The 15,073-nt window shown below is 35.8% G+C and overlaps 1 protein-coding gene across 1 annotated transcript; it reads right to left on the reverse strand.

The window, feature by feature from the left end:
- Positions 1-9,819: 9,819 nt before the first annotated feature.
- On the reverse strand, positions 9,820-13,344 carry LOC149227572 (uncharacterized). Its single transcript, XM_089380538.1, has one exon. The coding sequence runs from the start codon at positions 13,342-13,344 to the stop codon at positions 9,820-9,822; it is 3,525 nt and encodes a 1,174-aa protein (XP_089236664.1).
- Between the last annotated feature and the right edge of the window lie 1,729 nt (positions 13,345-15,073).

The following is a 15,073-nucleotide window of genomic DNA, read 5'->3' on the forward strand; positions in this document are numbered from 1 at the left end:
GTAACCTGCCATCTTTGAATGTCAGTTTAAGTTGCAACTTGCACTAATATTATATTTAATTAGTGAAACTATATACCTATTTCTATTTATACTTTCACTAGGTTTGTTGTCTTTCACCATCTCAGCTCATTGGTGATTCATTTCTTTTCTTTGTGGTTGATATCAATGGCTTCCTTCTATCTCCTGGATATATCTATATCAATGGCGTATATGGCGTATACAGCGTCGTTCAAGCCGTGGCCGGGGTGCCCAAATAACCTACCAAACTGCTGCAGATTCTGGTAGTATACAGCGTCGTTCAAGCCGTGGCCGGGGTGCTGATGATTCATTTGTCAAATCTTTCTAACTCTTATTTTTTATTTGTGCTCTAAACAACTCTGAATATTCTATTTATTCATGATTTTTTTTTAATAATAATAATAATAATATCCATTTTTAAGGTCACAGCCAAGCCAGACACCAAATTGGTGTATGAGACCCCCTTGTTTGTGGGACAAGGGACCCACCTCCGCGCAGCGATTTGACTGCTAAGTCTACGAAGGCATACATACTCTACCCCCTCTGGTTTTGAACCTGTGACCTCTTAGGAGGAAACACATGCTCTTAACCATTAGGCCCACTCAAGCTGTTTATTTAGATAGTGGTGTTGGAAATGTACAGTGAGATTAGCCTCCATAAATTTTGAGAGATATAATTCATAATTTTTGATTTGTTAATTACTTTAAAATTAAATATATTTTAATTTTGAATTTATAAGGGTAAAGGGAATCAGATTTTGATACTATGGTTGGGTAGATTGCTGTTACATAATAGTGAAGATGCTAGTTATATACATCTTGTAGCCCTGCCATGGATATAGATAAAGATAGATTCCATTAACATTTATGTTTGCTTGGGAGCTAATTAAGGTTTCTAATAAGGTTTCAAAGAATTTAATTATGAGGCCATTTTGATAACTGATTTGTCAAATGTTTTAATGTTTATTTTTGTGTGTTTATAATAGACTTTAGGTACTTTGATGATTGGTTTATCAAATGTTTATCTTATTTGTGTTTTTTCTTAGAATATCTCATTCTGTTTATGGTTTTTTAGTTATGGCTTTTTATTAGAATGTCTTGGAAATGTTAAGTAAAAGATGTATAATTCATATTTTTTATTTTTTTAACTTGTTTTAAAAATTAGATACATTTTAACTTCAGATTTATAAGGGCTAAGGGGATCAAATCTGTTGAATTGAAAAATTATTTTAAATTGCAATATTTGAGAAATATTTGATTCATTTCAATTCTTATATATCCTATGTTAATATGGATTTATAATGGTCATTTACAAATTGGATTCATTTCAATATTTATTAAATCATGGGTTAAGTTGGGTATATAGTGGTTATATATATATAGATATATCTATGTTGACTATAAAAAGAATTATACATCCTCTATATATATCTATGTTGACTATAAAAAGAATTATACATCCTCTTTATTTTCAGAAACACATTAATAAAATGATTTTTCTTATTGCTTTATATATTATGCATATATTGACATATATCACACCACCCTTATCTATGAGTGGGTGTTGCAAATGGAAACAATTTTATTTCAAGCTACAAGGTTAAATGAGAGTTTAATGTGGAGGTAAACCTCATCCATGGCCTGTAATATTGAAGATCCATGGCTACTAAATGACCCTTTTCTTATTGCACAAGGGATGACAGAATTCCACCTATGATAAATAGGGTGGTCTCAAATAACACAAAAGAGAAAATCAATACAACTTGATTGATCACCCATATTTCTTTATGGTGCAAGAGTTATGTGGCAACAACTATTATCAGATATTCCCCCTCCCCCCACATAGTGTATTTATTGTGGTTTCACAATTGTTATTTGGCTCACATATTCGCTGGCTTAGGGTGGAGGTTTTGTATCAATAGCTTTTTTTTTTTGTTCTCCTTGAAAGATTTTGTTTATCCTATCTGTCTATAATAGTTGTCTAACTATTCATTATCTTAAAAATTTGTTATTGATTGTAAAAGAAATTGATGTGTGTTTACTGCTAGTAGCCTAGGCAAGAGGGTCACTTTGTCACAACTAGGTACTACTATATTGATATATTTGGGTGTTTCTAATGATGCAAAAAAATAGTGAATCAACTCATACCTAGTTATATGTCAAGATAATTATATGTCAGATTAAAGCCATAGATTTAGATAAATGTAACATTTATTATTGTTTATGTTTGCTTAAGTGCTAATAAGAAGTGTAATAATGCTGCAAACTAGTTAATTTTGACATGGCTTCGAATCTCATATTAGTGTTGAGCATTTGTATTTCCTCCCTCTTCCTGCGCCTGTAATGGTCATAGACAATGATCATACTTGTCTAAATAAGGTAGAAAACCGGCCAGCAAGGCGGTCACTAGGTAAACTACTATTGCCTCTTTGAGCTCTTTTGTTTTTCTCTGGCTACAACATCCCGAGTAGAGTATTCTGGTTATGAGAAGTAAATATTGAAATAATTGTTGTATGATTTTTTAATGTCCACATCATTAATTAAGTTAAGGGTTTGTTACTAATTACAAGTAATACCGCTTTCTTTACATCATTATTGTTCTTTGAGTTGGAAGAGTTCTCCTACAACAATTATTATGAGCTTGTACTTTCACCTCTGATTTATTTATTTTGGTTTTCTAGCTGTTATTTAGTTCATTTGTTGGTTGGCTTAGGGTGAAGGTTTTGTCTCAGTAGATTCTAGTTTTGTTTTTTTTAATGATTTTGTTTCTCTTAGTCTTTTTCTTAACTTGTTTTTAATATTTGTTTAACTATTCACTATTTTATATTATAAAATATTTTTTTTTGTCATTTCACTATTTTATATTATAAAAAGTTTTTTTTTTTCTTTTGTATTATGATTTTTTGTTGTCGTTGTTCAAAATGTGTTTTGAATGTATAAATAGATTTAAGATTATTGAAATGTTTCATGAATATTTGGATTTTGTAAAGTTTATTGCTCAATTTTATAAGTCTAACAAATCTATTTTGGCAAAAAAAAAAATCTCCACAAAATCTTTTTACACTATCAAAAATTTAATATAATCATTTGTTACTAATTGAAAAATTGTTTAATGTGTATGTCTAGGATTGATAGTCCCAGGAAGAGATATCAACTTGTGATTACGCACTAGGCACTGCTATATTGATATGTCTGGGTAGTAGACTCCATTATCTTTATGTTTTCTTGGGAGTTAATAAAACATGCAATAAGATTATAAGGCCTTAATTTTGACATGATTTTAGTCACTTTAAAGACTCTATTGTTAAATATTTTTTTATCACTATGACAAGCCTTGGCAACTTTGATGACTGATTTATAAAAATGTGTATTTGTGTTTATTCCAAACAACTCTCAATATTTCATTATGGTTATGCTTTTCTATTTACATTTAGCTATCCATTGGAAGAATGTCAAGTGAGATTAAAAGATTGTATAAATTTTGATGTATAACTCACAACTTCTCTAGAATTAATATACATGTATCTTAACTTTGAATCTATCATGCTCAACAAGAATCAAAATTTTGAACTCAAAATATTTTTTTAGAATGCAAAATTTGAAAAATATTTGCACTTCTCAGCTTAAAAAGAATTACACATTTTCTTCCTTTTGAGAAACACACTAATGAATTAATTTAACTATAATATAGTTTTTTTCAATTGATTTATATATTATACATATATTAACATTAAAATATTTCACTCAACATGGTCATTGACTTATTTTACTTATAACAACGTTATAGAGATTAAAATGTTGTTTGAGCAACAAAATAATAAAATATTTTTAGTATAAAATATATTTTTATGTATTAGAGACATAGTTGTCATTCAAATATTTTAGTTAATATAGACAACTAATTACTATATTTATGACTTGTGGTCTACATTAAAATATAACATTGATTTTTTTATTTTTATTTTTTTTTGGTATATTTAATATTAAAATATTTTAATTAATGTATATCAATGTTTGTTATTAATATTTTTTAAATGTGATTTTAAAAACTAAATAAGTCAATAACATATGCAACATATTATGTTTCTTTGTCACTTTCTCTCTGTCTCTGTTTCTGTCTATCTCTCACACACATACACATATATACTTGTAATAATGGTTACAATAGCATATAAATAAGATTAATTTATTCTCTTGTTTGATGTCATGATGGCCTTTGTAGTTGAATTATAGTAATTGTTTTGAGAAATATGTGCATTATGTGTTTTGATATAGATAGGAGTTTGTCCATAGGGTGATCCACTATTGAGATTGTCCTTAGAAAGTTAGGGAAGAATCAATTATACAAAGTTCTGCTGAGAGGCATTTATGTTTGAAATGGAGTTGAATTGACAACTCGAAGATAAGGTGGTGAAGAAAGAGAGCTTCCATTCTAAAGTTTCTATGAGTGCCATGAAGACCAACCAAGAGAGTTTCCATTCTAGAGTGTATGTGAGTGCCATGAAGACCAGCCACACATATCTCACTATATGTAATTTATGATTCTTAAATTAATATTTTCAATGATGTAATGTAAGCATTAAGGGGACTTGGAATACTAGTTACAATAGAATATAGGTATCCTAGGATATGTCCATTGTGTTAATTATTGATATCCATTGAATTTTTAGAAGACAAGAAAATATCATTGTAAATAACTAGAATTTGAGTGTCTCTATAACTGGTAGGGTACCATCTCATGAAGAAATTAAAAATAACTAACATTCCTTCACCATGGAAACACTATATATAGCTAAAATAGGAAAATTGAATCTCTTCAATTTGGGTGCATTGCTCTTCCTCAAATGGTTGTGAAAATGGTTAGGTGCCCCAATTCTACTCCCTCAAATGCCACATTATTTATTGGATTAGTTTTTCAAAGAAGATGAGATTGTCCAACAACAACACTATGAGGTAGAAAGCATGGTTATGGACCAAGACTTTTTGGTCATATGATACAACTAGTTGCAATCCAAATCAACATACCTTTATCTAGCAGTTTAAATTATTTTCTAATTTTGTTCAAATTTTGGTATATTTTATAAAATTTATAGGAATTGTATCTTTTGAAATCCTTTACAAAGGATTTGGGGTGGTAGTAGCACAAGGGGCGATTCTCAAACTTAAGGAAAGAATGAAATTAAGTACAGTTTAGGGCTTACACAATTACACAAATAAGGTGATCAAGGTATATAGATTACTTCAAGGGCTCCTTCTAGCCAAATAAGTAAACATAGAATATTTGGTGGTGTTGTAAGATTCACAATTGTTTATCCATTAGGTTCTTCATGGTTTTATGTTGTTGCCAAGCATTATTTATGGATTCTAAAACTAAACTAGTCTTCTCTAGTATTAACTTCTTTGTTGTGTTGAGAATGAAAAATTCTACTACTAATGATCTTGCCAATAAAGGTGGCCTAATGAAAAATGGTACTTCTCCCCTCACAACAATTCCTTAACAATAGGTATACTATGCATTGTAAATTTTGTTTCTATCTATTGGTTTTTGGGGAATCTACACATTCAAAGGACTTGTGTCCATGATAAAGTTTATAGTGAGGTTACAGATATAGTTGGCCTCAAATCATTTCCACTATACTCATTTGTTGTAGGGTCTAGGAATGAATTTGGATTTAATAAATTATTCCTATCATGGTTAAAAAAAATACTCCACAAAGTATTTCCATGATAAATTTGAAGTCTTATGGATAGTTTTAGAATTTTAGGTTTTAGATTAGACTATATAGTTTTATATTATCATTCTTGATAGAAACAATTTTCTAATACAATGTAAAATACCTCAATTTACACATAAAATGAAAAAAAATTCTTCTCTATCATATCTATTGAATTCCCTTTCTAAAAAAATAAGAAAAAGAAAAATGCTCTACGAAGTATTTCCATGATATATTTGAAGTCTTATGGATAGTTTTAGAATTTCAACTTTTAGATTAGACTATATAGTTCTATATTATCATTGTTGATAGAAATGTTTTTCTAATACAGTATACTATATCTCAATTTACACACGAAAGAAAAAATTCTAGTTTAGATAATAGTTGTTGACTTCCCTTTCTTATGAATGCTGGATTATAACTCATGCTTTTGACTATTGTAGCAAGGATGGTGCAAATACTAGGGCTACCAGCTTTACTTTTATCAACTAGGGTTTGTTACAAACTTGGAGGTGAGAGTGATATATGCACTAAAGACTCTTCTATTTACTAGGAGTGTGACCACCAACAACATTCTATAATATGGCTATTTGGACTAAGTGGAAATGGGAAATTACCCTATCACTCTATTGCTGATGTAAGCATGCACTAGCTATCTCATGTTGAAATAACAGAAAAAGAGTCTTTTGATTTTTTATTTAGAAATGTAAATGATAAGTTAAACAATCTGATTTTTGGAGGGGAGAAATGCATGTAAGAGTTAGTCTAAAATGGCACTCAGAGGCATGCAAGTCAAGTGGAGGGCCTACTCTATACTCAAAGTATCATTTCTTCTCAAAGCATGTTTAAAAGGTTGCTACGCAAGATTATGTAGCTCCTAATATCCTAGTTTACTATACGAAGTTAGTTTTATGGCCATAGGAAGGTAGGGAAGGTGAAATCCAGTGTTGGAAAGATGTATATGGTGAAATAGGGTGTAGGGAAGGTGCACATTACCCAAGGCTCAACCCAACACTTCAAGATGGTTGGATTTTCTAAAGGTGGCTAAAAAATAGAAATTTGGACAGAAAGTGGAGAATACTTAGATGAGGATGGTTGGATTTCCTAAAGGTGGCTACAATATAGAAATTTGGACAGAAGGTGGAGAAGAGGTAGATGAGGCTAGTGGGATGAGTTCCTCCCTGTAGATCAACAATCCCTACAACAAAACATTTATTCTCTTCATTTATACATAAATTCATATAAATAGGGAAAATATGAGTTGAATTTGAGAAAATTCATTTATTCATGGCTAATGACTAGATCTATGAAATGAAATGCCTTCTTAAACTACAACAAAATCATGAAAAAAATGAAGTATTTTATTTATGGAAAATATCGATTTTAATTTGAAAATGTAACTATTATTTTATTATTTTAAATATAAAGTTAGGTGAAAACATTTGCCTCATTCTCCTACATCCTTGTTATCCTTGAATCTATCAAACTAGGAGAGGGATCAAATATCTCAAGTTCTGCACTAAAAAGAGGTTTGCACCTTGTTAGATTTGATCCTTCTTTGCTCTTGATAAGTCCAGAATAAAGATGAACATAGACTCATTAGATACATATGTGTTTATTTGGAATATGGTTTCACACACACACACACACGCACACACACACACATATTGGCCGAGTGGAGCTGGAATTTTGGATGGTTAAATCTTATCCTTATGTTTTTCTTAAAACAAATAATAACTAAGGTGAAATCTTGGAATTCTCGGAGAGGAACCCTACGATAAAACACTTTTTACTAGAAAATTAAGAATCAATTAACTTTGTTTCCTTTGAGATGAAAGATGATCTAAAAAAGAAAGAAGCCAAGGAAGGAAAGCAACCAGGGAGAGGAGTTGGAGGCTTTGTATTCAGAAACCTCATAGGACATTGTGAGGGGAAGGCAAGAAACTTCCATGAGGTGTTCTTGAGCTCCACAGAGAGCTAGTGGGAGCCTCAAGACTAATGCAGGTTCCACATTGGACCTAATGGGTTCTGTTGCCTAAGGATTAACCCTGTTAGGGTTACTGATAAAGATTGTTACGATATAAAGATGCTTGCATGAGAGAAAATTATGTATTTTCCTTTCACAAGGTTGGGTGGTGTGGTTACCCTATGAATTCTTAGACAACCTGACACATTAGATGAGTATCTATAGTGCATGCTAGTGGTAGTGTTTACAATAAGGTTAAATACTTGGTTTTGCTTCTTTTGGTAAATGAATGATAGAATTAATAAATAGTTGTGAATGTGTATACAATGAATAGTTTGTAGAATAAATTTTTTATTGTGTCCTAAGAATGACTAGTAAAAACTATAAATGTTGGTAAAGAAATGAATCTAGGCTAACAGGAAAACTTAGTAATGTAAAAAAAAAACTTGCTATATGGTCTAACCATTCCTATAAGTTTACGAAAGAATTCGGTAAGTGAGAGTCTAACCAGAAAACTAAAACAAACAAGGGTTGAATGACTCAAAATCAAAGCTAATGTTATCTCCCTTCCAAGGTTGACATTATCAGGCCACATGGGTAGAGTGTTAGAATTATATTGGTTGGCGGATAAATATCAATTACTATATATTTTAACTAAAACTTAAAATTATATCCACTTAAACAACATAAAATAGAATAAAAGAAAAACTATGAATATTTGACTTTATATCTAAATTTAAATGATATATATGAGCACTATGAACCCTTGTTATTTACTCTTGAAAGTTTAATTATGAACAAAGAACTAGAACCAAAAGAACACTTAATAAAATATGCATTTCATTCCTAATATATCTTTTTTTTTTTTTTTTAACAAAGTCGGGTACTTATGTATTATAAAACCAGCATTACAGAGTTCCTATTACATACGGGAGATGTTTCTGAAGTCTGAGGATCAAAAGTGGGTTCGCAGACCCATATTCCTCGTTGCTTCTTTTGATTTAAACAGAAAGCAAAACAAAGACGACTATATTGCCTAACATAGGAACCACCTAACCAGCTAAATTTACAATGCATTCCTTATGGAAAATGTTGTGTGACTGAATCATCCGGATTCCTGACACTTGCCTTGGTTGAAGCTTCCGCCTGGTAACTCTGGGTAAGGGAGCGGATGTGCTCCATAGCCGCCTCCAAGTGGCTGCATCTCTCTTTCAATGCTTCAATCTCATTCTTCCTTTTGTCCAATTTTTTGCGCTTTGAGTTCCTGTCTGCATGATAATCATCTTGCAGCTCTTTCAGCTGCTTGGTCAGGCTGTTGATCATGAACGTGTGGGCCTTACACATGGTGCAGTCCCTGTTGTTGAAAATGTTGTCCAAAAGGTTGCCGGGTTGAGCCTGATCAGCTGGAGGATTCTGCTGTTCTGCCATTCTATCAAACAGAGGATCGAAGCTTGTGGGCTGGGAAGACCCGTGAGGAGCTGTGAGCGGGGCTATAGAGGGAGGGGAGGGGATGACACTGAGATGCTGGCTCAGAAGATAGAGGAGCGACGTGCTCAGAGGGCCGAGAGTGAGCTTCGGGGATATACCTGAGACACTGCTGCAATCCAGAAACAAAAAAGTCAGCGAATATAAGCCAACAGAGAATAAAACTATAGTTACCAAGAGCGCGCTGCGAAGCTCTGTTTCCCGATGAGAGATGAGGCCTTCAGCGGGTTGCCTTCTGTTGCTGGAGTCGCAATGGGGATGCGGTGCTTTGCCCAGAACTGTGCGATTACTTGAAGCCCGACTGCAATATATAATATCATGGAGGATCCGCATATGCTTGGGTCGATTCCGAAAGGATCTGTTCTTGGGAGAGGAGAGGTCAGATGATTTGATTTGGCTGCTGACAAGGAGTGTGCGAAGGGAAAAGACACTAACCCATACCCTGAGAATGGCTGCGCGGATCAGATAATGAATCCCAAAGAGATATGAATCTATGATTAGGTTCAGGTCATGAGGGCGATTCGATTTTCGATGGTACCAGGTAGAGCAGAAAGGAGATTTGGGGAAGGGCCAAATACGGAGGGGATTATACCTGTGGTGACTGGGTTTCTTGGGAGAGGCGATGGGGGAGGCCCGCTTAGGGGATGTCTTTCTCATAAACTGTGTCATTCTCCTTAACTTGACCTGTTTGCCTTCCTGTAGCCTTGTTCGCTTGTTCATCTGCTTCCACGTTGTTTGCTCTGAGGATGTGCTTGAAGGTGGCACCGCCAAGAGACCTGATATTTTCCATTATCCTTCCTTTGATGTTGTTTAATGCTGCTTGTTTGAAGTCTTTCCCTGAGGTCAATGCTGCTATGATGATAGCAGAATCGCCAAGTATTAATAGGTTTCTTAGGCCAAGTTTCCTGGCAATGGAGGTCCCCAGAAGGAGGCTGTATGCCTCTGCCTTATTGTTTGTCATGATGCCCAGACCCCATTCAAATGTAACTATGTTTCTCCCTTGACAGTCCTTGATAACTCCACCTGCTCCCGCTTGGCCCGGGTTGTTCTTTGATGCCCCATCAAAGTGGAGGGTAGGTCGGTTTTGATTGTGAATCCAGTTTTTAACTTCTTCCTTAGTCCCTCTTAGTTTCCAGTCCGTGTTCCTCCTCCCTGTATTTTCTTTCTTCTGAGTTCTCCTTTCATATTTGAATTTGCTGATCCACTCTTTGACTCTTGCATCTGTCAGTTCCAGGTCTGCCTGGTTAATGCCATTTTCTTCTATGGTCTCAGTGATAAGTGCCATCATTTTGGCTAGAACGCTGGAGATACTTGGCTTTTTGTTCTTGAATGTACACTTATTTCTGGCAATCCATATCTGCCAGCAGAGATTGGCGGGGATGTTGTTCCATATCCTTTTGACTAGACCCTTGCATTTGCCTGATTGAGGGAAGCTATTTCCCCAGTGTTTCTGTAGGATAGTGATCTGGTTGGGAAGGTCGCTGATGCTTAGGGGGTTAGTGATAAGATTCCAGCAAGCTCTTGCAAAGGAGCAGTCTATAAAGAGGTGGTTAATACTTTCCTCTGCATCCTTACACATGCAGCAAATTGATGGGCCTTGAATGCCCTTCTTCCTGAGATTTTCAGCAGTAAGAATTTTACCATGCAGAAGGGTCCAATTAAAAAGCTTTACCTTTGGTAGACACTCAGTTCTCCATATTGCTTTCTGGAGTGGCCAATTGTTAATTGCTGAGGCGTTTTGCAAAACTTTGTAGCCCTCTTTGACCGTGTAGTTACCCCCATTAGGGTCCCAAACAAATTTGTCTTCCTCCATTCTGTTTGTGGGGGCAGAGCCTATTAGCGAATTCTTGAGCTCAACCCAGAGGTTCTTAAGGTCATCAGGGAGGGGAAGAGGTCTCCAACCAGTCCAGCAGTTCTGATCCCAAAGGGAGATATCATAAAGAGTTTTGATCTTTGCCTCTGCCATCCACCTTTGCAGTGGCCTGTAGTTAATGAGCGTTGCCCTTGCCTCCTTGCCCATTATCCTGTCCTCCCATATATTGATATCTTTGCCATTACCCGGAGCTCTTGATATGCAAGATTTGAATTGAGGAAGAGTCTTTTTGATCAGCTTCCAAACAGGGGTACACTGTCTTTCAATGATGTTTCCTGAGAGGATGTTGCTTTTGATCCCATTTAAGTACTTCCTCTTGATGACCTCTGTCCACCAGGTCCCTTTCTCATTGAGAATTCTCCATACCAATTTATAGCCCATTGCCATGTTTGCTAGTCTTGGTATCCTGATTCCGAGCCCTCCTTTTTCTAGGGGAAGAGTGACCTTGTCCCACTTCACCAAGCTGAACTTTTTGGTGTCTTGCTTTCCTCCTTGCCACAAGAAACTTCTGATAATCAGCTCCATGTGCTTGTGGATGCCTGCTGGGGCGAGAGTGGTAGCAAATTGATAGATTGGGAGGGCTGATAGTATGGCCTTTATGAGAATGGTTCTACCTGCCAAGTTTAGCCAATACACTCCCCAACTCTGAAGTTTCCCTCTCAATTTCTCGATTAGTTTCGCCCAGATCTCAGCTTTGATTGTTTCCTTGGCTAAGGGGAGCCCTAAGTACATGAAATGGGACCAATTCCCTTGGGCAGGGATTTCCATGATTATGGAGATTCTCTGGGTTATGTTTCTTGGGACATTCCAAGTGTATATCATACACTTGTTGTTGTTTAGTTTGCCTCCTGAAGCTTGAAGGAAGAGTTCCAGAATTTTTTTGAACCTTCGGGCCATAATGCTGGAGGCTCCCCCTATTAGCAGAGTATCATCTGCGAAAAGGGAGTGATTGATTCCCTTAGATCCTCGGACTATATCCACCCCTGTTATTTCTTTTAATTTGCGCTTGTTCTCCAAATGTAAGCTGAGGGTTTCAGCCATAATAATGTAAAGAAAGGGTGACAACGGGCATCCCTGCCTCAATCCTCTTGAACTCTTGAAGGCAGTGCAGGGCCTTCCATTAATGAGGGGAGCTGTCCAGTTGTGGGAGATGCATTCCATGACCCTGCTTGTAAAGAACTCTGAGATGCCAAATTTCAATAGGACTGCCTGAAGGAATGAGTGGTTTACCCGGTCGAAGGCGTTCGCCATGTCCAGCTTGATGATCATACCCCTCTCCTTTCTGGATAAACTGCTGTGAATTGCCTCCTGGATGAGAATGACATTGTCCGTTATGTGTCGCCTAGGAACAAAACCTCCTTGATTCTCGGATATGAGGGAGGGAAGGATTTTTTTTAGCCTGTGCGCCAAGATTTTAGTGATGATTTTGTAGGAAACGTTACACAGGGAAATAGGGCGGAATCTATCAAAAGATTGAGGATTTGGGTCTTTGGGGATAAGAGCTAAATGAGAGGACTTAATGCTGCTGCCCAGTTTGCATTTTGTAAAGAAGTTTTTTGCCATTCTAATATAATCTTTCTTAATAACTTCCCAATGGGTTTTGTAAAAGGCCACTGTAAATCCATCAGGGCCTGGAGCCTTATCCAATGGCATGCTGTGGATAGACCTTTCTATCTCCTCCTTCGTGATCTCCTTTTCTAATTCTGTGTTTTGATCTTCTGTGATTTTGTTCTCTATTATATTTAGGAAATCCGGATTTTCCATGTAATGGGGGTCAGCAGATAGAAGATTTTGAAAATGTCGGGACGCTGCTTCCTTGATCTCCCCTTGCTCTGTTAGAACTCTGCCCTCCATTGCAATTTTCCCAATATTGTTCCCTGCTCTCCTCAATTTGATACTGTTATGAAAGAAAGAGGTGTTCTTATCGCCTGATTTGAGCCAGAGGCACCTCGATTTTTGCCTTTGCTCTTCCTCTTCCGCTCGATTCTGTTTGTACAGCTCCATGTACAATTCGTTTTCTTTCCTTAAGTCTTCTTCTGTGTCTTGGCCCTTCTCTTTTTCTTGATTCCACTCCTCTAGTTTCATTTGGAGGTCGATTTTCCTTTTCCCTTCCTCTGTTGCGAAATTTCTCGCCCATTGCTTGATGGCTGTCCGGAGAATTTTGATCTTTGTTTCCCATATGTAGTGCGGGGAGCCCATGATTTCTGTTGCCCATTTCTCCTTTACCAGGTTCCTGAAGTCTTCACTGTTTTCCCACGCTCTGTTATACTTAAAGGGTATCGGTCCCATATTTTCCCCTTTAACCAGATGCAGTGCCACCCTCTTATCTAGTCCTTCCTAATATATCTTAATCATTTATTTCAAGCCCTATTAAAGTAAAACATGCAATAACAATTAATGTTCAATCTCATTTACATCTATACATTGATTTCAAGGAACCGAAAATCATAAATTCTCCATAAATCGAACTAGATAAATGCATATAACCATAATGTTTTCCTCAATGGAAAGCTTGGGAAAGAATATATTATACAATATAAAGAATGGAAAACAAAAAGTCCAATAAGACCTCCCATAGGTTACATTAAAATAATTTCCTCATAAAAATGTAATCTAACCATATCCCAATAATCCAAAAGGAATAAATGAGAGTTCCCAAAAATTTATGGCTAACAACATTCTTGATAGAGAGAAATGTTCCCCTAGGGATTTTTGGGTTGAAACCCTAGCAGACTGAAAGCTATCTATTCAAAGAAACATGCATTCATATAGCCATTATGCTATTGTAAGAAAATTCTATGATAAGGGTACGTACCTTTGGTCCTACGTTTGAGAAGGCCCTTAGGGTCCAAACCCTTCTTGGAGTTCCCTGCTTCTCTTTTGTCCTGCAAAACAACCAATTCAAAGAACACAACAATACAGGGACAAAACTTATAAAGAAACCATCTTCATGTTATAAAGAAAGGTAGTTAGTTATGAAATCCAAACAACCTTTTATATATGAATTCTAAACATGAATATCATTAACATAAAGAAGATTCATTTCGGGAACCAAGACATGTGTTTCTTTTATTATAGACAAATAAGGTACATAAAAAGGAATATTTTCACCTGAGTCACCTTCAGCAGGCTCCAAGCAAAGCTTCCTTCCGGATCCGTTCCATCCTAAAGCCTCTAACAAACTCCTTCCATGACTCTCTCCATGATGTCATAAATAGTGGATGAACATCAACACACAAGGAAATAAAGGTTTCCTGTACAAAATGGGGGAAGTGTAGAAGGCACAAGGGACTTCAGACCTGGTCAAGGGAAAAATCTCAGCATAATAACCTTTCTCTCTCTTCTCTCCTCCCTTAGACCTTCCCTTTGAGGTCTTTTTATACCATCTCCAAAGTAGTTTTTTAGTTAAGAGTTGGTTGGGAACAGTTGGGCCACGTGCACTAACAGGTGATCAGTAGGCAAAACCCGCGATCTTCGTCCGAAAATAAGGAGTGTTATATTTTTTTAAGTGTTTTAATACATACACGCGGGTTGGCTATACACATACCCGCGTATACACGCGTTTAACTCAGGGCAATATCGCGTATAAGGGATAAAACACTGTTTTTTAAATTTTAGGACCAGGTCTGGACGGAGGGGTTGCCCTAGGCCATGAGTACAGCATCCCAAACCATAAGAGTGAGATTTGGAGCTATAACATATGCCCCCTAATATATGAGGTCAGAAGGGGTACATGATGGCCAAAATATATTATGCGAGTACATGGAAAAGAAGTCTGTGAAAAACCAAGGAGGACTTCACCAGAATTCAGCCTACCAAGCCACCAAAGGAGATCAGAAAGAAAACACTGTCTGAGGCGGGCATACCCATGCTCAGAAAAAGTAAAGCATGTCCACATATCAAGTACAAGCGGATCCACTAAGTATACAAGTATAGATGACTGAAAGATACATAATGGATCATCTGATCATAATGAACAAGTACATGTCTGAATATCACATATAAGACTGTCAATGAT

The sequence above is a fragment of the Pinus tabuliformis genome, chromosome J (assembly GCF_031772625.1).
Source record: "Pinus tabuliformis cultivar Carrire ecotype Pingquan chromosome J, CPIR1, whole genome shotgun sequence".
NCBI lineage: Eukaryota > Viridiplantae > Streptophyta > Pinopsida > Pinales > Pinaceae > Pinus > Pinus tabuliformis.

What these genes read in the sequence shown, in the direction of transcription:
- LOC149227572 (XM_089380538.1), bottom strand. Translation starts at nt 13,344, where the DNA reads ATGGGACCGATACCCTTTAAGTATAACAGAGCGTGGGAAAACAGTGAA.